Here is a 20,822-nt window from a genome sequence, read left to right on the forward strand (position 1 = left end):
TCAGTTATGGTATCTACGTTTGGGGATATGACAACTTTTGCTTCATAATATAAGCATTGCAGAAAAGACATTTCATAAATCCATGTCGGTCAGGCTCCATTTTACAGTAGCTAATGCACAGTGTTATTTTTTTTAGCTGGGCTCCGTCAGCAGCTGGACCCTCGTGTGTCTTTGTGCCAGAGATGATGAACTGTGCAGGTTATTCTCTCTGTTGGTGTTGAGCACATCTAGAACCTTCTCTTTGTAAAACCAGGAAAGGTTAGGCAGAGGTGGTTTTATGTGTTTAAATCAGGGACAATGGGGGGTGAGATTGACATGTTGCTCTGCTGCTAAACCCCCCTTTTCCCAAATTATTCAACTGACAAATTCATTATATATATATATATATATATATTAGGGCTGGGCAACGATTTAAAGTTTTAATCGCAATTAATCGCATGATTTCCCTGATTAATCACGATTAATCGCATTTGTATACGCAAAATCCAATAATGAATTAAAAAGTAGTGTATAGCGCAATTTTATTTTCAATGTTCTGCCATTTGAACGAAAGTGCCATAACATTTGTTGTGCAAACACTTTTAACATCAGCATTTAATACAGTAGCAGTTAAATAAAATATTCAGTGTAAATCTCAACTTAACAATGTTATCAAAGCAAATACAAAGTTAAAGCTCAATGCCACTGCCAGGGCATTAATGTTATCGTCTTCGTTATGAAGAATCTATACTCCTCCCTGCGTCTAACGTAGTCTGCCGAAGCCTCGCTCCGCTCGCTGTTTCGTTGAGTGATTTGCTGATATCAACTGTGTGTTTTGCATTCAGGTGATATTTTAGACTGGAAGTTCTCCGGTGATAAGAAAATTCACCTTGGCAGTGGCTACAAATAACTTTGGTTCTGTCGACTCCGCCGTCTGGAAGAACTTTAAAATGAAAATGGCCATGTAAAAGCTCCGTACCCTTATCCATGGCTGTTTATCCGCCAATTATTTTCTTTTTTCCTGGTCTGCAGCAGTCAGCAACAGACTTTCACAAAATAAAAGCCTGACTTTCACAATAAAACAATAAATAATCAAATCTGAGTTAATGCGAGATAAAATAATTGTCTGAGTTAAATAAGTGATGAGTAAACTCGATTAAAACGAGTTAACTTGCCCAGCCCTAATATATATATATATATATATACTTCTTTAAACATAATATTTATCTCCATCTCTTCACAGCTTGGTTAACATCAGTTTGTTGAGAACCCTTCTCTAATTTTCAGTATCAACACACTTCTTTTGTTTTGTTTTTCCTCGGTCATGGAAAGTGAAACATGTTTCAAACAGAGGAACAGAACCCGCACTGTTTCATCATGTGTTCACGTTTCTTCATGTTTTCATGTTTCTGCAGCAAAGACCCAGTGACCTGATACTGAATCTGCACCAGGAAGCTCTGAGCGGACAAGACTGATGCTGAAGTCAGATGTTGCTTTGAACATGACCATGAAAATGGACGTCCCTTACAATCAGGTAAGATGTTCTACTGTGACCGAGTCAAACTTTTCAATAGTTTCCACCTTCGATTGGGTTTGATTATTTACTTAAAGCAGTTAACAAGGCACAATGACTTTACTTAACAGATATATTGATTTCAGGTATTAGTTGTAGCCCTGAAGATTTCATGTTTCCTAATAAATCGAATATTTACATTAAAAACAAACCTGCTTAGAGAAGAAGAAACTAATGTGAAGGGAGTGAAAGGTTAAACTTAGATGGTTGTACATGGGGAATTTGTAGTTTGAGAGATAACTTGAGTTCATGATTATAAGTAAAATAATAATATTTTAAGTGTACGTTACACAGTGTGACCGTGGCGTGGCGTGAAATTTTGATGATTCTCCAAAAAAGAGGGATTTCTTATAATGAAGCTCTAGTTTATCATATAGCTGCAGAATTGCTTGAAATATATGTAAACAAACATTGACACCTCTTCCAAATTTCAAGGTTATGACATAATGGAAAACAAAGACAAATATACATACATGAATGTAAAATTAATAAAAATGTAATTAATCTTTTCTAAAAAAAATACAACAATTTAGGAAGATAGATAGATAGATAGATAGATAGAGAGAGAGATAGAGAGAGAGTGATATAAGATATAAATTATGATAAATATGGTTATAATAATAATCATAATGAAAGCTAACTGAGGGGCCTTTCCTTAGATGGCGCTGTTGAGCCGTCTTGCCACACCCATTTCAAATTACTCCAGAATACAATCACTTTTGGGGGGTTTGAGTTTCCTGCAAACTTTGGTATGAATTTGAGAAGGTCTAGGATCTGAAAAATAGCAAAAGGGGAAATACAAATCCTTCGAAATACATTGTAGGTCTCCCAATCGTAGGTGCTCGGGCCATAATTAAAAATACTACGGTCACTTCTTTCCAGACAGAAATACACAGCAGATATATTTTGTGATTTAGAAAACATTTTATTGTCAGTTAGTCGTTTAAGAAGTCAGCACAGACCAACATGCACTAAAGCTCACTCAAACATGTATGTGGAGATATTATTTCAAAAAAGTAAGGAAGCTTGTACTGTGTTAGTAGAGTAATAAGAAGTAGAAAAATACAAGTCAAATTTCACAGCCGTGAATAAGTGAGTCCGACGAGTGTAGAGAGGGATCCAAGGGATCAAAATGCAAAAGAAAAATAATATGAATATAACCTTCACACAGAATGATTCCAACTGCACGTTCGACTTCATCTGCAGTGTCACAGGCCGTCCCCACTCAGCCAGCACATACAGAGCAGAGGAAGTTCAGTCTGTCTGTCTCAGGCAAGCCCACCCACTGCCCCCCAGTGGCCTTAATGGCGCCTGTAACTTCACAGTCATATGTCCCGTTAGGACCTTGTCCCTCGGCCCAGTTCAGGTAGCAGGTGGACGTCGGCCTGGTCCAGAACCAGAAGTTTAAATTGCAGGTGTAGCGTAGGCCGAGCCAGACGTGGGCTGAGGTGGCGTTCTTCGCCTTTTCAGCCGCTTCCTCTTGAATTTCTCTGGTTGTAACCTGGACGAGGTCATTGTGGTGCTCCCTGCAGTAAGTCATCGCATCAATCCATGTCAGGTTTAGCTGGATCAGTATCAGATTTCCTTTAGGAAGACAACAAGAGAAACAACCCTTTGATCTGTGTTGCAGGAAGTACATTGGATTCAAATTTGGCAACGCATGCAAAATGATCGAACGGCACATGACTGTCAACAAACCGTGAGGAACAGACTGGTTGTTTCCTCTGGAAGTTAAATGAGTTGAAAGCTGTGTTGTGCTCTGGGTAGTGTTGGTCACTGGCTCATGAGTTGTGTTGTTGACCTCAGTGCTTGAGGTGCTGTGTACGACATCTGTGGTATTTGCAGTTGTCGTGTCAGTGGCAGTTGTTTCTCCTTCTGTTGCAACATCAGTCGTGTTTGGTTGTTTTGTAGCAGTGGAAGTCAATGTTGTCGTGACCACTTGAGGAGAGGTGTTTGAAAGAGTCGTCGTATATGTTGGCAGTTGACTTGTTGTCATCGTCTTCTGTGTCGTTGGCAGACTGGTGGTTGTTGAAATTAATTTCCTTGCTGTAAAAATCAGTAACGAATGATTAGACACTGAGAGGAGGACAGATGTAGCTCTGTTGTATATTGTGGAAGAAACTCTTGTACAGTATTCGACGAATAAAGAACAGAAACTTACCCCCCTGACAGATAAACTTGAATTTTTCATCGCACCCCAGGCCATTATCCTGCTCATCATATCTTAATATGGCAGCAGGACAGCCGTCACTGCCGCTTCCGTCACACAGCCCACAGGGATTCAGGTCGCGGATCCACACAATCTCATTCGGATTCCCTGAGGATACGTTCACCAGCGACAGTGTCCTGCAGCAACGCGTAGGACTCCTCCTTGACCTGGATTTAGTAGCTGCACAGTTACCTGCAAGTGCCAAGGATTGACATCTTTTATCACATACAGTACAATCCGGTTCTGCTTTTAAACATGAATTTTTCTAATGTAAAAAAAAACAAACAAAACTATTCACTTACCACAACACACAAAACGTCTCCACCCTTCACAGCCACTCTTATCGTCACCTTGAGGCAATGCCGCAATTGCATCCCCCAGTCTTATCCAGGTTCCGTTAGCGGCTTTTGAAAGTAAAGTGATCAAATTCTTTATATGAGGCAAGCCGTTAACTTTGGCTAATTCAGTGTAGTTCGCTGTGCAGTAACTCTCTGCATCCTCGTAGGTCTTCGATTCATTAATAAAGTGAAATTCTTTGGATCCCACAGTAAAGGAGCCGAATCCTGTAGAATTAGAGACAGCATGTGGAGTCACAACAGTTTGATCCTCAGCGACAGCAACCACTAAATTATAATGGTATCCAACCAGTGTCTATATTTAATTTATGCAATTAGCAGGCAAGAATCGACACCATGTGACTGACGCAGGAAGTGAAGTGTTTCTCCTCGCCGCAGTGCAAGCATTGATCATTGATCGCTCTCTCCTGACTTTTAAGCAGCAGTTATGTCTCTTGTTCTATTCTCATGGTTGGATAGTTTTAGTTATAATTGAGGCATCAACATTTTAAAAGAAGCGGTTTCTAAGTAAATCTCTGTGTTTGTGTAAATTCACACAAGAACAACTCCAACAAAACATTTTCCAATATACAGGTCCAACAGCATCAATAGATCACGCTATTCTTTATTTTTATTTTTAGAATGATGATCGAACGGCACATGACTGTCAACAAACCTGAAGGAACAGACTGGTTGTTTCCTCTGGAAGTTAAATGAGTTGAAAGCTGTGTTGTGCTCTGGGTAGTGTTGGTCACTGGCTCATGAGTTGTGTTGTTGACCTCAGTGCTTGAGGTGCTGTGTACGACATCTGTGGTATCTGCAGTTGTCATGTCAGTGGCAGTTGTTTCGTTGGTTGTTGGAATTAATTTCCTTGCTGTCAAAATCAGTAACGAATGAATAGACACTGAGAGGAGGACAGATTTAGCTCTCTTGTACTTTGTGTAAGAAACTTTTCTACAGTATTCGACGAATAAAGAACAAAACAACTTACCCCCCTGACAGATAAACTTGAATGTTTCCCTGCACTTCTGGCCACTCCCCTTCCCATTACACTGCCCACCATGTTTTAATATGTCAGCAGGACAGTCGTGTTCCTTTTTTTTGTTAGGCTTGCATGATGTCCATTGATCGAATGATGAGTTGCTTCTGTCCGACCACCTCCTACAGGGATCTTTCATGAGGCCGATCCACACATATTGTAACATAACCTCATCGTGATTCTCTGAGGTTATGTTCGTGCAGTAAGTCTGATCCTTGTTCCCTGGGCTGGATTCAGTGGATTCACCAGATTTACCGGATTTACCGGATTTACCGGATTTACTGGATTCACTAGATGTCCCGTTACCTGCAAGGATAAGGATTGACATTTTTTTATCACATACAGTACAATCCGGTTCTGCTTTTAAACAGGAATTTTTCTAATGTGAAAAAAAACAAAACAGATCCACTTACCACGACACACAAAAGTTCCCCACTTTCCACAGTCACACTTCTTGCCACCTTGAGGCAATGCCACACATGCATCCTCCAGTCCTATCCAGGCTCCCTTAGCGGCTTTTGAAAGTAAAGTGGTCAAATTCGTCATATCAGCCAAGTTATCAACTGTGGCTAAATCGGTGTAGTTCGTTGTGCAGTAACTCTTTGCTTCCTCGTAGGTCTTTGATTCATTAATAAAGTGAAATTCTTTGGATCCCACAGTGAAGGAGCTGAATCCTGTAGAATTAGAGACAGCATGTGGAGTCACAACAGTTTGAACCTCAGCAACAGCAACCACTAAATTATAATGTTATCCAACCAGTGTCTATATTTAATTTATGCATTTTAAATTCATATTGTAGAGCAACACAGCAGTTTGAATACCAGCAACAACAACCACTAAAATAGTCTTTTATCCATTGATCATTTCTAACCTTTATCTGACATTACTGTACATTCTTTAAAAAAATAAACCTTTATCCCTATTTAAAACATCAATGTCTATACTTATTTTATACATTTTACATTCACATCGTACAGCAGGAAAAGTCCTCACAGCAGTTTGAATACCAGCAGAAACAATTATGGAAAAAACAAACCTGTGATTAAGATCAGATAAAAAAGTTGCCTCCTTTTCATCAGGATGGATCTGTTTTCAGTCATGATCATAACAAACAAAAATGTTGAAAAGAAAAAGAAAGAAGCAAATATAATAATGTAATATAGTTTAAGGACCAGGTGCTGGCCGCTCTGCTGAGGTCTGAGCTGCTGAGCTGATCTGCTCTCTGTCCACGGTGTGAAGCTCCTAACAGGAAGATTTCCACTTGTCCTGTTAGGAGACACGTCCCCGGAAGCAGCGACATGCAAAGCAGTTTTCAGGTTTTTCATGCTGTACATAGTGAATAGCTGTCAGGGTTGTAGAGATGAAATGAAACAATATGATTAAAAGCATTACTATTATTATCATTCAGTTGAATTATTTCATATTTCATTCTCTTGTCTACCTCATCCTGACTTGTCTGCTGCTGTAACAAGGGAATTAGCCCAGTGTGGGATCAATAAAGTTTTATTTTATCTTATCATATTTAAATTTTATCACAGATCACACTATCATTCAAAAAATAAAGAAAAGTGTGATCTTTTGATGCTGTTGGACCTGTATATTGGAAAATGTTTTGTTGGAGCTGCTCTTGTGTGAATTTACACAAACACAGAGATTTACTTAGAAACTGCTTCTTTTAAAATGTTGATGCCTAAATTATTACTAAAGCTATCCAACCATGAGAATAGAAAAAGAGACATAACTTGTGCTTAAAAGTCAGGAGAGAGCGATCAATGACCAAGTCTCCGCGTTGCACTGCGGCGAGGAGAAACGCTTCACTTCCTGCGTCCGTCACATGGTGTTGATTCTTGCCTGCTAATTGCTCATTACGGTGAATGTTTATGCAAACACTTATTTTACACTATATGTTTTTTATTAATAGACATTAATTTGTAAAAATCTGTTTTCACTTGGCATGAAAGAAGCTTTTTTTGCAAATTCTTGTCAAAAAAGCCAAATTATATTGACCATGATTTCATGTATAAAAGCAACTAAAGGGTGAAAAATCCAAGGGGGTGAATACTTTTTAAAGGCATTGAATGTCCAAGATCCAAAACATTGTGTTTTGATGGCGTTTAATCAAACTTTGACGCCACGCCACGGTCACACCGTGTAACGAACAATCGATCTTTGGGTTAGTTTGTATCTCCGTCTTGTTGTGATGACACTCATCTCAATTTGAAGTTGATCTGATGAAAGCCCTGGGACAAGTTCGTCAAAGTAAAAATGCAAAAAGTAAAAAGCCCAAAAGGGGAAATACAAATCCTTCTAAATACAACCGGGCCTCCCATCGTAGGTGCTCGGGCCATAATTAAAAATATTACATTCACTTCTCTCCAGACAGAAATACACAGCAGATTTATTTTGTGATTTAGAAAACATTTATTGTCAGTTAGTCGTTTAAGAAGTCAGCACAGACCAACATGCACTATATTCGAACATGTATGTGGAGAAAAAGTAAGGAAGCTTGTACTGTGTTTGCAAGTAAAAAAATTCGAGTTAAATTTCACAGCCTAGAAAATAAGTCAGTCCGACGAGAGAGAAAAGAGTTGGTTGTTATCATTTTGTACAGTTTGAGATCTAATAATTGCAGTTTTCGGGGGTCTAAAAAAGACAATCTTGGGGCCGAACTCAAGCGATCAACATGCAAATAGTAACCCCTCCGCTGAGTGAAAGGCATAGAGCAGATCATTGCTCTCGCATTACTCTGGCTGCCCATGACTGTGAATGTTCACGCCTCCACATGAGTTTTTCCATATATAATGAAATTCAGGCTCAACCATAGAGAAGGCAGCTGTGTTTTAACAAAGGTAAAAGTATGACATCACACGTGAACATTAAAACACCCAGGATACCACTGCTGAAGTCCGTCACAGCTGACAGGCGTAGCGTTTCAATAGGCAAAATCATGAATGTTAGATCAACATGAAAAACAATATGAATATAACCTTCACACAGAATGATTCCAACTGCACGTTCGACTTCATCTGCAGTGTCACAGGCCGTCCCCACTCAGCCAGCACATACAGAGCAGAGGAAGTTCAGTCTGTCGGTCTCAGGCAAGCCCACCCACTGCCCCCCAGTGGCCTTAATGGCGCCTGTAAAACCACAGTCATATGTCCTGTTAGGACCTTCTCCCTCGGCCCAGTTCAGGTAGCAGGTGGACATCGGCCTGGTCCAGAACCAAAACTTTAACTTGCAGGTGTAGCGTAGGCCGAGCCAGACGTGGGCTGAGGTGGCGTTCTTCGCCTTTTCAGCCGCTTCCTTTTGAATTTCTCTGGTTGTAACCTGGACGAGGTTATAGTGGTGCTCCCTGCAGTAAATCATCGCATCAATCCATGTCAGGTTTAGCTGGATCAGTATCAGATTTCCTTTAGGAAGACAACAAGAGAAACAACCCTTTGATCTGTGTTGCAGGAAGTACATTGGATGCAAATTTGGCAAAGCATGCAAAATGATCGAACGGCACATGACTGTCAACAAACCTGGAGGAACAGACTGGTCGTTTCCTCTGGAAGTTAAATGAGTTGAAAGCTGTGTTGGGCTCTGGGTAGTGTTGGTCACTGGCTCATGAGTTGTGTTGTTGACCTCAGTGCTTGAGGTGCTGTGTACGACATCTGTGGCAACATCAGTCGTGTTTGGTTGTTTTGTAGGAGCTGTGGAAGTCAGATGTAGCTCTGTTGTATATTGTGTAAGAAACTTTCCTACAGTATTCTACGAATAAAGAACAACAACTTACCCCCCTGACAGATAAACTTGAATGTTTGATTGCACCCCTGGCCATTCTTCTGCACATCATATCTTGATATGGCAGCAGGACAGACCTGATCTACTGTGCTGCTTCCGTTACACCAACAGGGATGTTTCATGTCGCCAATCCACACAGTTTGTGACATGGCCTGAGTCTCTGAGGATACGTTCACCAGCGACAGTTTCTTGCAGTGAGACCCAGCCCTAGAGTCACTAGAGTCACTAGAGTCACTAGAGTCACTAGAGTCACTAGAGTCATTTGAGTCATTTGAGTCATTTGAGTCATTTGAGTCATTTGAGTCATTTGAGTCATTTGAGTCATTTGAGTCATTTGAGTCATTTGAGTCATTTGAGTCACTTGAGTCACTTGAGTCACTTGAGTCACTCGAGCCCTTCGAGCCACTAGAGCCACTAGAGCCACTAGAGCCACTAGAGTCACTAGAGTCACTCGAGCCCTTCGAGCCCCTAGAGCCACTAGAGTCACTCGAGCCCCTAGAGTCACTAGAGTCACTAGAGTCACTAGAGTCACTAGAGTCACTAGAGTCACTAGAGTCACTTGAGTCACTAGAGTCACTCGAGTCACTCAAGCCCTTCGAGCCCCTAGAGCCCCTAGAGTCACTAGAGTCACTAGAGTCACTAGAGTCAATAGAGTCACTAGAGTCACTAGAGTCACTAGAGTCACTAGAGTCACTAGAGTCACTAGAGCCACTAGAGCCACTAGAGCCACTAGAGTCACTAGAGTCACTAGAGTCACTCGAGCCCTTCGAGCCCCTAGAGCCACTAGAGTCACTCGAGCCCCTAGAGTCACTAGAGTCACTAGAGTCACTAGAGTCACTTGAGTCACTAGAGTCACTCGAGTCACTCAAGCCCTTCGAGCCCCTAGAGCCCCTAGAGTCCCTAGAGTCACTAGAGTCACTAGAGTCACTAGAGTCACTAGAGTCAATAGAGTCAATAGAGTCACTAGAGTCACTAGAGTCACTAGAGTCACTAGAGTCAATAGAGTCACTAGAGTCACTAGAGTCACTAGAGTCAATAGAGTCAATAGAGTCAATAGAGTCACTAGAGTCAATAGAGTCACTAGAGTCACTAGAGTCACTAGAGTCAATAGAGTCAATAGAGTCAATAGAGTCAATAGAGTCACTAGAGTCACTAGAGTCACTAGAGTCACTAGAGTCACTAGAGTCACTAGAGTCACTAGAGTCACTAGGTTCACTGTTACCTGCAAGTGCCAAGGATTGAAATGTTTTATCACATACAGTACAATGCGGTTCTGCTTTTAAACAGGAATGTGAAAAAAAACCAACAGATTAACTTACCAAGACACACAATAGTTCCCCACTTTCCACAGTCACACCTATTGCCAGGTTGATCCAATGCCGCAATTGCATCCTCCAGTCCTATCCAGGCTCCGTTAGCGGCTTTTGAAAGTAAAGTGGTCAAATTCTTCATATCAGCCAAGGTGTGAACTTTGGCTAATTCGGTGTAGTTCGCTGTGCAGTAACTCTCTGCATCCTCGTAGGTCTTCGATTCATTAATAAAGTGAAATTCTGGGGATCCCACAGTAAAGGAGATGAAACCTGTAGAATTAGAGACAGCGTGTGGAGTCACAACAGTTTGAACCTCAGCAACAGCAACCACACAATTATTATTGTATCCAACCAGTGTCTATACTTAATTTATGCATTTTAAATTCATATTGTAGAGCAGGGGAAATTTACACAGCAGTTTAAATACCAGCAACAACAACCACAAAAATAGTCTTTTATCCATTGATCATTTCTTACCTTTATCTGACATTACTGTACATTCTTTAAAAAATAAACCTTTATCCCTATTAAAAACATCAATGTCTATACTTATTTTATACATTTTACATTCACATCATACAGCAGGAAAAGTCCTCACAGCAGTTTGAATACCAGCAGAAACAATTATGGAAAATACAAACCTGTGATTAAGATCAGATAAAAAAGTTGCCTCCTTTTCATCAGGATGGATCTGTTTTCAGTCATGATCATAACAAACAAAAATGTTGAAAAGAAAAAGAAAGAAGCAAATATAATAATGTAATATAGTTTAAGGACCAGGTGCTGGCCGCTCTGCTGAGGTCTGAGCTGCTGAGCTGATCTGCTCTCTGTCCACGGTGTGAAGCTCCTAACAGGAAGATTTCCACTTGTCCTGTTAGGAGACACGTCCCCGGAAGCAGCGACATGCAAAGCAGTTTTCAGGTTTTTCATGCTGTACATAGTGAATAGCTGTCAGGGTTGTAGAGATGAAATGAAACAATATGATTAAAAGCATTACTATTATTATCATTCAGTTGAATTATTTCATATTTCATTCTCTTGTCTACCTCATCCTGACTTGTCTGCTGCTGTAACACGGGAATTAGCCCAGTGTGGGATCAATAAAGTTTTATTTTATCTTATCATATTTAAATTTTATCACAGATCACACTATCATTCAAAAAATGAAGGATAGCGTGATCTTTTGATGCTGTTGGACCTGTATATTGGAAAATGTTTTGTTGGAGCTGCTCTTGTGTGAATTTACACAAACACAGAGATTTACTTAGAAACGGCTTCTTTTAAAATGTTGATGCCTAAATTATTACTAAAGCTATCCAACCATGAGAATAGAAAAAGAGACATAACTTCTGCTTAAAAGTCAGGAGAGAGCGATCAATGACCAAGTCTCTGCGTTGCACTGCGGCGAGGAGAAACACTTCACTTCCTGCGTCCGTCACATGGTGTAGATTCTTTCCTTCTAATTGCTCATTACGGTGAATGTTAATGCAAACACTTATTTTACACTATATGTTTTTTATTAATAGACATTAATTTGTAAAAATCTGTTTTCACTTTGACATGAAAGAAGCTCTTTTTGCAAATTCTTGTCAAAAAAGCCAAATTATATTGACCATGATTTCATGTATATAAGAAACAAAAAGGTGAAACATCCAACGGGGGGGAGAGTGAATACTTTTTATAGGCATTGAACGTCAGAGATCCAGAACATTGTGTTTTGATGGCGTTTAATCAAACTTTGACGCCACGCCACGGTCACACTGTGTGACGAACAATCGATCTTTGGGTTAGTTTGTATCTCCGTCTTGTTGTGATGACACTCATCTCAATTTGACTTTGATCTGATGAAAACCCTTGGACAAGTTCGTCAAAGTAAAAATGTAAAAAGTAAAAAGCCCAAAAGGGGAAATACAAATCCTTCGAAATACAACAGGGCCTCCCATCGTAGGTCCTCGGGCCATAATTAAAAATATCGCATTCACTTCTCTCCAGACAGAAATACACAGCAGATATATTTTGTGATTTAGAAAACATTTATTGTCATTGGGTCGTTTAAGAAGTCAGCACAGACCAACATGCACTAAAGCTCACTCAAACATGTATGTGGTGATATTATTTCAAAAAAGTAAGGAAGCTTGTACTGTGTTGCACAAAGTAAAAAAATTCAATTAAATTTCACAGCCGTGAATAAGTCAGTCCGACGAGAGTTAAAAGAGTCAGTTGTTTTCATGTTGTACAGTTTGAGATCTAATAATTGCAGTTTTCGGTGATCTAAAAAAGACAATCTTGGGGCCGAACCCAAGGGATCATCATGCAAATAGTAACCCCCCCCCCCTGAGTGAAAGGCATAGAGCAGATCAGATATAATGAAATTCAGGCTCAACCATAGAGAAGGCAGCTGTGTTTTAACAAAGATAAAAGTATGACATCACACGTGAACATTAAAACACCCATGATACCACTGCTGAAGTCCGTCACAGCTGACAGTAGCGTTTCAATAGGCAAAATCATGAATGTTAGATCAACAATGAAAAACAATATGAATATAACCTTCACACAGAATGATTCCAACTGCACGTTCGACTTCATCTGCAGTGTCACAGGCCGTCCCCACTCAGCCAGCACATACAGAGCAGATGAAGTTCAGTCTGTCGGTCTCAGGCAAGCCCACCCACTGCCCCCCAGTGGCCTTAATGGCGCCTGTAAAACCACAGTCATATGTCCCGTTAGGACCTTGTCCCTCGGCCCAGTTCAGGTAGCAGGTGGACATCGGCCTGGTCCAGAACCAGAACTTTAACTTGCAGGTGTAGCGTAGGCCGAGCCAGACGTGGGCTGAGGTGGCGTTCTTCGCCTTTTCAGCCGCCTCCAGTTGAATTTCGCTGCTGGTAACCTGGACGAGGTCATTGTGGTGCTCCCTGCAGTAAGTCATCGCATCAATCCATGTCAGGTTTTGCTGGATCAGTATCAGATTTCCTTTAGGAAGACAACAAGAGAAACAACCCTTTGATCTGTATTGCAGGAAGTACATTGGATGCAAATTTGGCAAAGCATGCAAAATGATCGAACGGCACATGGCTGTCAACAAACCGTGAGGAACAGACTGGTTGTTTCCTCTGGAAGTTAAATGAGTTGAAAGCTGTGTTGTGCTCTGGGTAGTGTTGGTCACTGGCTCATGAGTTGTGTTGTTGACCTCAGTGCTTGAGGTGCTGTGTACGACATCTGTGGTATTTGCAGTTGTCGTGTCAGTGGCAGTTGTTTCTCCTTCTTGAATTAATTTCCTTGCTGTAAAAATCAGTAACGAATGAATAGACACTGAGAGGAGGACAGATGTAGCTCTGTTGTATATTGTGGAAGAAACCTTTCTACAGTATTCTACCAATAAAGAACAACAACTTACCCCCCTGACAGATAAACGTGATATTTGTATTGCACTCCGGGCCTTTCACATGCCCATCATATTTTAATATGGCAGCAGGACAGTCTTGATGTCCCTTGCTGCTTCCGTCACAATTCCTACAGAGATTTTTCATGTCGCGGATCCACACAATCTCATTCGGATTCCCTGAGGCTGCTGTCACCAGCGACAGTGTCCTGCACTGAAGCGGAGTCCTCCTTGACCTGGATTGAGTAGTGGGACCTGCAAGTGCCAAGGATTGACATTTTTTGTCACATACAGTACATTGCGGTTCTGCCTTTTAAACAGGAATTTTTGTAATGTGAAAAAAACAAACAGATTCACTTACACCAACAAACAAACATTTTCCACTTTGTACAACCACACCTTTTGCCAGGTTGATCCAATGCCACAATTGTATCATTCAGTCCTATCCAGGCTCCGTTAGCGGCTTTTGAAAGTAAAGTGATCAAATTCTTCATATGAGCCTTGCTGTTAACTTTGGCTAAATCCTTGTAGTTCGCTTTGCAGTAACTCTCTGCTTCATCGTAGGTCTTTGATTCATTAATAAAGTGAAATTCTGAGGATTCCACCGTAAAGGAGCTGAATCCTGTAGAATTAGAGACAGCATGTGGAGTCAAAACAGTTTGAACCTCAGCGACAGCAACCACACAATTATTATTGTATCCAACCAGTGTCTATATTTAATTTATGCATTTTAAATTCATATTGTAGAGCAGGGGAAATTAACACAGCAGTTTGAATACCACCAACCCTAACCCCTAAAATAGTATTTTATCCATTGATCATTTCTAACCTTTATCTGACATTACTGTACATTCTTTAAAAAAGTAAACCTTTATCCCTATTTAAAACATCAATGTCTATACTTATTTTATACATTTTACATTCACATCATACAGCAGGAAAAGTCCTCACAGCAGTTTGAATACCAGCAGAAACAATTATGGAAAATACAAACCTGTGATTAAGATCAGATAAAAAAGTTGCCTCCTTTTCATCAGGATGGATCTGTTTTCAGTCATGATCATAACAAACAAAAATGTTGAAAAGAAAAAGAAAGAAGCAAATATAATAATGTAATATAGTTTTAGGACCAGGTGCTGGCCGCTCTGCTGAGGTCTGAGCTGCTGAGCTGATCTGCTCACTGTCCACGGTGTGAAGCTCCTAACAGGAAGATTTCCACTTGTCCTGTTAGGAGACACGTCCCCGGAAGCAGCGACATGCAAAGCAGTTTTCAGGTTTTTCATGCTGTACATAGTGAATAGCTGTCAGGGTTGTAGAGATGAAATGAAACAATACGATTAAAAGCATTACTATTATAATCATTCAGTTGAATTCTTTCATATTTCCTTCTCTTGTCTACCTCATCCTGACTGCTGCTGTTACACAGGAATCTCCCCGGTGTGGGATCAGTAAAGTTTTATTTCGTCTTTGAATATTTGAATAAAAAACAAAAAAATCATTATTCTAAAATGTTTTAATAAAGAATAGCGTGATCTTTTGATGCTGTTGGACCTGTATATTGGAACATTTTATGTTGGAGCTGCTCTTGTGTGAATTAACACAAACAGAGATTTACTTAGAAACCGCTTCTTTTAAAATGTTGATGCCTAAATTATTACTAAAACTATCCAACCATGAGAATAGAAGAAGAGACATAACTTCTGCTTAAAAGTCATTCTGTGACTTCTGTAAACCGGCATCATCAGCCGGGAGGAAGAGGAAGTTCAAAGAAATTAGAGATGGAGCAGCTCAGGGGAATAATTCAGCTTTTACCAGGAACTCACCTCATGACGTGTGAGTGTCCTGCAGCTGCTTTGGTTGAGCTGATGGTTCTCATGTGTTCGGTTCTCTAGTTGAGCTCGACACACGTGGACAGTTTACTGCAGGAACCAGCTGAAGATGCTGGAGATGAAATCAAACAATCACAATAGTAAAAAATATGATCCTTACAATTCCAATAGGGCCTCCCACTGTCTCCTAAAATAATTAGGGCTGCATACATATTTACAGAAAAGATGTTATGGCAGGGCGATATGGAAAAATGCAACAGGAAGTTTCCAATTTTATAAAAGTTATAACAACTTTAAATGAAGTCATCTCAACAACATGGAGATTCAAACTAGGTGGCGTTTGATTACACGCCATCAAAACACGAAGTTGTCGCCTCTTTGTGATGTCACAGTGTGGGTGGGGGGGGGGTCCTAGACTCCTCTGATTGCAAATATGAGAGATTTATACGATCTGAAGCGAATCAGGAGTTTCTGTTTTTGACCTAAAACAGATCAGTCTGTGGGCACTGAAACTGACGGCGCTGCACGTGATGGCGTGGACTGTCATGAGTGATTAGTGGGCGTGGTTCGGAGCCGTTTCTCCAGCCCTAGTATTTATTTTGATTCTCAAAATACTGTCCAGACATTGTGTTGATTATTCCTTTGATTCTTGTAGCTGGTGAACGTGGAGGAGAAGAGGCAAGAGAGCAGAAAAACACTGATGGTATGTTACACACACACACACACACACACACACACACACACACACACACACACACACACTCACACACTCACACACACAGATTAAGATGTGTCATAAAGTGCATTGCAGAGAAACTCCACACAGACATTTTCAGTGTTGTTCACTCTCTCCAGTACTCCCGCTGGGTGCTGGCACTGGCCACGTTAGCCACGGTGCTGCTGGCTGCCATGGCGATCTATGACCTCCTCACGCCCAGGTTGACCTCGTCCCACCCGGCCCCGAGCAGCCGCCTCCGTCTGCCCACGGCCGAGTCCTGCTCCGACCCCTGCAAGTGAGAGAACATCTGCTCACACACGGACACGGAGCCGGCACATTTACTCCAACTGTTTCATATGAGTTTTTTTAAACATTGAAAGTATTTTCTCTTCACATTACAATAGTTCTCTACTATTATATCTTATCATTTATCTGTAAATTCATTCCATATCATGTTGAATAACATGGTGTATAAGCAATAAGCTCAAGTAGACCAACATATCGTCCAGGCTCTTTGGTGATTAGCAGGATTTCAGGTAGTAGTCAGTGTCACTGAGACATGTCCTCTGGTCTCGTCTGTCAGGATTGTTCTGGTGGAGAGTATCCCTGAAGGTCTGGAGTTCAACTCCAGCACCACCCACCCCTCCATCTTCCAGGCCTGGCTCGGTCTGGCAGCCGAGGCTCGCAGCAGTCTCGACATCGCCTCCTTCTACTGGACGCTCACCAACAAAGACACTGGCACCCAGGAGCCGTCAGCCTATCAGGTCGGCCGCAGCTGGAACCAAACGGGATTTTATTTGACAAAAGCTTTGACTGAATGACAGACTATGAGAACTCTGTTGTGTCTGTGTGCACAGGGGGAAACCGTCCTGCAGAAACTGGCTGAACTTTCAGGGAAGGTGTCCGTTCGTATCGCCGTCAACACGCCGCAAGCGAGTCAACCTCAGGACGACCTCCAGCTGCTCAACAGCTCAGGTTCCAAAATCATCTTTATTCATTTTGAGATATTTTGATTCCGGTCACTTCACTCAAAGCTGTATTCCTTTTATTGATAGGGATATTTTCCTGTTACCAATTTTCAAATGTAGATCTGGTATTAAAATTGACCTTCAATTCATGTATATTCTGTTTCCTGTCAACACTTCACATCTGAATTTCTTTTTATGTAAATCATACTCAAATAAATGTTTCTGAACTGTGTGTGTTTGTCTGTGTCTTTGTGTGTGTGTGTCCGTGTGTGTGTGTTTCCGTGTGTGTGTTTCAGGAGCTGACATCAGGGAGGTGAATATGAGAGAACTCACTTCAGGCGTCCTACACACTAAGTTCTGGGTCGTGGACAAGAAGCACATTTACATCGGCAGTGCCAACATGGACTGGAGGTCCCTCACACAGGTACACACACAACCACACAATCACACACGCACACACACACACCAGAATAACCTGGTTCCCAAACATGTTTCTTCAGTTCATTCAAAAATCCTGAACTGGCAGTGAGAGGTTACCATGGTGCTCAGTCCAGACAGAATGTTTCTTCTGCTTCTTAAAGTTCTTGCGTTGGCTCAACTTGCGGTCACATGACAAACTGTCACAGTCATCAAAATTTGTTCAACACACAAACCACATCCGGAGTTTCACTCACATCATCAGATATTTCAGCACGAACATCCTATAAAACTATGCAATAAGGAAAATGTGTTTCTGAGTGATTCAGATTTATTCTGATCCTTAAATATCTGATCTGACAATCAACAGGTTGATTTTTAGTTGTAAACATAGTTTTATTATAGTTGTAATATTTTGGTATCTCGTGTTTAACACAGAACTCTGTGATTGAGAGTAAGTGAATGTTGTGGTGTGTTGGCGTCCAGGTGAAGGAGCTCGGCGTGGTCGTCTACAACTGCAGCTGTTTGGCCGAAGACCTGAGTAAGATCTTTGATGCCTATTGGTTCCTGGGGGAGAGTGAGTCGATCCCATCGCCATGGCCAACCACGTTCTCCACCCTCTACAACAAGGACACGCCCCTGCAGCTCACCAACACGCCGGCCAGCGTTTATCTATCGGTGAGAAACACGCAGGGATAAAGGATGAGAGAAATGTTCTCCTTTGTGTTTTTACTTAATCTTCTTGAAACCATTTATTTTATTAAACGAGGAACCAGTAACTTTCTAACCGTTCTCTCAGAGTTCCCCCCCGTCGTTCTGTGCCGCCGGCCGGACTCCGGACCTCCAGTCCGTCCTCAGCGTGATGGACGATGCAGACAGCTTCATCTACATCGCTGTGATGAACTACCTGCCCACCATGGAGTTCTCCCACCCTAAAAGGTAGAGATGCCCAGAGACGTGTGAGCTGTAGCTCCATCAGGAGAGAGTAGAGAAGAGTCCGAGGGTTAGAGCGTCTGTTTCATCCTCTTAGGTCAGCTGGTTTTTATAACAGCACAGTACTAATATGTATAAGATAAGAAAGAGGAAATTCAAAGTTGGCAGAGCAGCACAAGGGAAAATCAGAATAGATACAGAATCTATAAAAGTAGTGTAACGAGACATTGATTAATATCTAAAGAAACTGCACCGGTGTCATTTAGAACATTATATTTTAGAGAAATTATACAATAATGAATTTGAAATTATACAATAATGAATTATACAATAATGAATTTGAGATGGTCTCATGCAATGAATTATACAATAATGAATTTGAGATGGTCTCATGCCCTGGTTCTATTAACATGGCGCCCCCTGCAGGTACTGGGCTGACATTGACACCCAGCTGAGGAGAGTGGCCTACGAGAAGCGGGTCAAAGTTCGCCTGCTGATCAGCTGCTGGGCGAGCACCCAGCCCGTCATGATCCCCTTCTTGAAGTCTCTGGCCTCCGTTTACGAGCCCAAGAGCAAACTCGACATCCAGGTGGTAAGTGCACCCGCTTTATTTCTTTACGAGGAAAAAGAAAATTGGAAAGGAAGTTGTGCATATCGTGGTGTGTGTCCTGGAGTAGAACCAACACTGTGAATCCTGTAGTAAACTCTTCTTCTTCTTCTCCTCCTGTCCAGAGGCTGTTTGTGGTTCCTGCCAGCCCGGAGCAGAAGGAGATTCCCTTCGCCAGAGTCAACCACAACAAGTACATGGTGACGGACAAGGTCGCCTATATAGGTACGGCTGTAGATGCATTATGATTCATGAGTCCTCTCAGCCTTTTCAAAGTAAAAGTGAAAAAATGCTCTTCAATATGATCGCTGTGGTTCTGTTCCCAGGTACGTCGAACTGGTCAGGTGACTACTTTGTGAGCACCGCTGGCTCGGCACTGGTTGTCAATCAGACCGCATCCCAGTCCCCGGAGCCGACCATCCAGTCCCAGCTGAAGGACGTGTTCGAGAGGGACTGGAACTCCGACTACAGCACGCCTCTCACCCAACACTCAGACCTCAAGGTCGTCTGTTAGTTCCCACAGCCAATAGTTCAAAACCCCGGAGCTGCTCCACAGTTCAGCTCCTCTGCTTAACGTGTACAGAGCTGGAGGTGCAGTGTTATTCCTTCAGATTCTCAAATAGAAAAACCCCTGAGCTGAAACATCAGCCGAGCCCTCGGTGGAGCCACGTTTTCTCCGTGTGCTTGGGTCCAAAGAAAGAGAACAAAACTTCCAGTTGACTTGTTTTATCACAAGTTTTAGTGCCAAACTTCACCATGAGAGGAAAAACGCCTTCAAACCACTTAACAGCTCAGTGGCTACTTCAGTGTTACTCAGGCGAGAGAGTCTTTACGTCTCTTGGCTGTTCCGATCAAAACTGACCTTTTTGTTTCACCCCTTTTTAAATAACACTTGAAATCACATCAAGTGATAAGAAAGTACATAAACCTAACAGCATAAACCTTCTTTAAGAACAATGTCCCATCTGCTAACATGGAGGGGGCTGAGTTTATTACCTACACTACAGCCAGCCACCAGGGGGCGACCAAGAGGAATTCCTCTACATTTTGGGGGGGAAATCTTTATATACAGTTTAATAACAAAACAAAAAAAAACTTCAACCAACATGAACGTTAAACATTAGAATAATCCAGTGGTTTGTGCTATGTCATGCCATAGCACTAGGGGGCACTGTTACATCTCTTCATTACTCATGAATATTAATTGATGGATTTCTCATTTTAAAGATCAATCACTTGGTTCTTATCTTCGCTCATCTCAGGGAGAAAATATTGTGTTTTCTTAACGGATCATTTATCTTTGCTGGACTTTGCTGTGCCTGTACTTTAATTATCAGGATTTAGGATTTTAAACTCACTGTTTTTAAATACATTAGATGTTAGAAGTTTGCAGCTGTAGTGATTGACGATGATCAAATTTACTTTCCACTGTGTGGAGTGAATTCAAACTTCTAATTAGCGAAGACATGGTTGTTAAGAAGCGTGTGTACATGGGTATGATTACATTACAGTGTATGACAAAGCTCTGGAGCGGTCACGTGCTCCAGCAGCTGATTCACAACCAAGGCATTTACAATAACCTCCACTATCCAAGCCTCCACCTTTTCTAGTTCAGAGTCGTAACAAGGATCCAAAGTATTAAATGTTCATCAGTGTCCTGGGAGTTTTTAATTCAATTGGAGCCTTCAGCACCAAGCCTGTTTCCTTCTGCTGCAATAAATGATTTAATGAGGACAA

General features: G+C 41.4%; 1 protein-coding gene across 1 annotated transcript; it reads left to right on the forward strand.

The window, feature by feature from the left end:
- The first annotated feature begins 1,397 nt into the window (after positions 1 to 1,397).
- On the forward strand, positions 1,398 to 20,822 carry pld3 (phospholipase D family member 3). The gene is made up of 11 exons (XM_061072763.1): positions 1,398 to 1,513; positions 16,098 to 16,145; positions 16,298 to 16,455; positions 16,744 to 16,924; positions 17,018 to 17,135; positions 17,425 to 17,552; positions 18,032 to 18,223; positions 18,345 to 18,484; positions 18,905 to 19,070; positions 19,211 to 19,310; positions 19,412 to 20,822. The coding sequence occupies exons 1-11, from the start codon at positions 1,454 to 1,456 to the stop codon at positions 19,597 to 19,599; spliced, it is 1,479 nt and encodes a 492-aa protein (XP_060928746.1). The 5' UTR covers positions 1,398 to 1,453; the 3' UTR covers positions 19,600 to 20,822.

The sequence above is a fragment of the Limanda limanda genome, chromosome 6, assembly GCF_963576545.1.
Source record: "Limanda limanda chromosome 6, fLimLim1.1, whole genome shotgun sequence".
Taxonomy (NCBI): Eukaryota; Metazoa; Chordata; class Actinopteri; order Pleuronectiformes; family Pleuronectidae; genus Limanda; species Limanda limanda.

Bases quoted from the DNA above. Each gene is read 5' to 3' on its own strand.
- pld3 (XM_061072763.1), top strand. From the start codon at position 1,454: ATGCTGAAGTCAGATGTTGCTTTGAACATGACCATGAAAATGGACGTC. The intron at 1,514-16,097 runs GTAAGATGTTCT...TGATTCTTGTAG, and splicing joins TGGACGTCCCTTACAATCAG to CTGGTGAACGTGGAGGAGAA. The intron at 16,925-17,017 runs GTCGGCCGCAGC...CTGTGTGCACAG, and splicing joins AGGAGCCGTCAGCCTATCAG to GGGGAAACCGTCCTGCAGAA.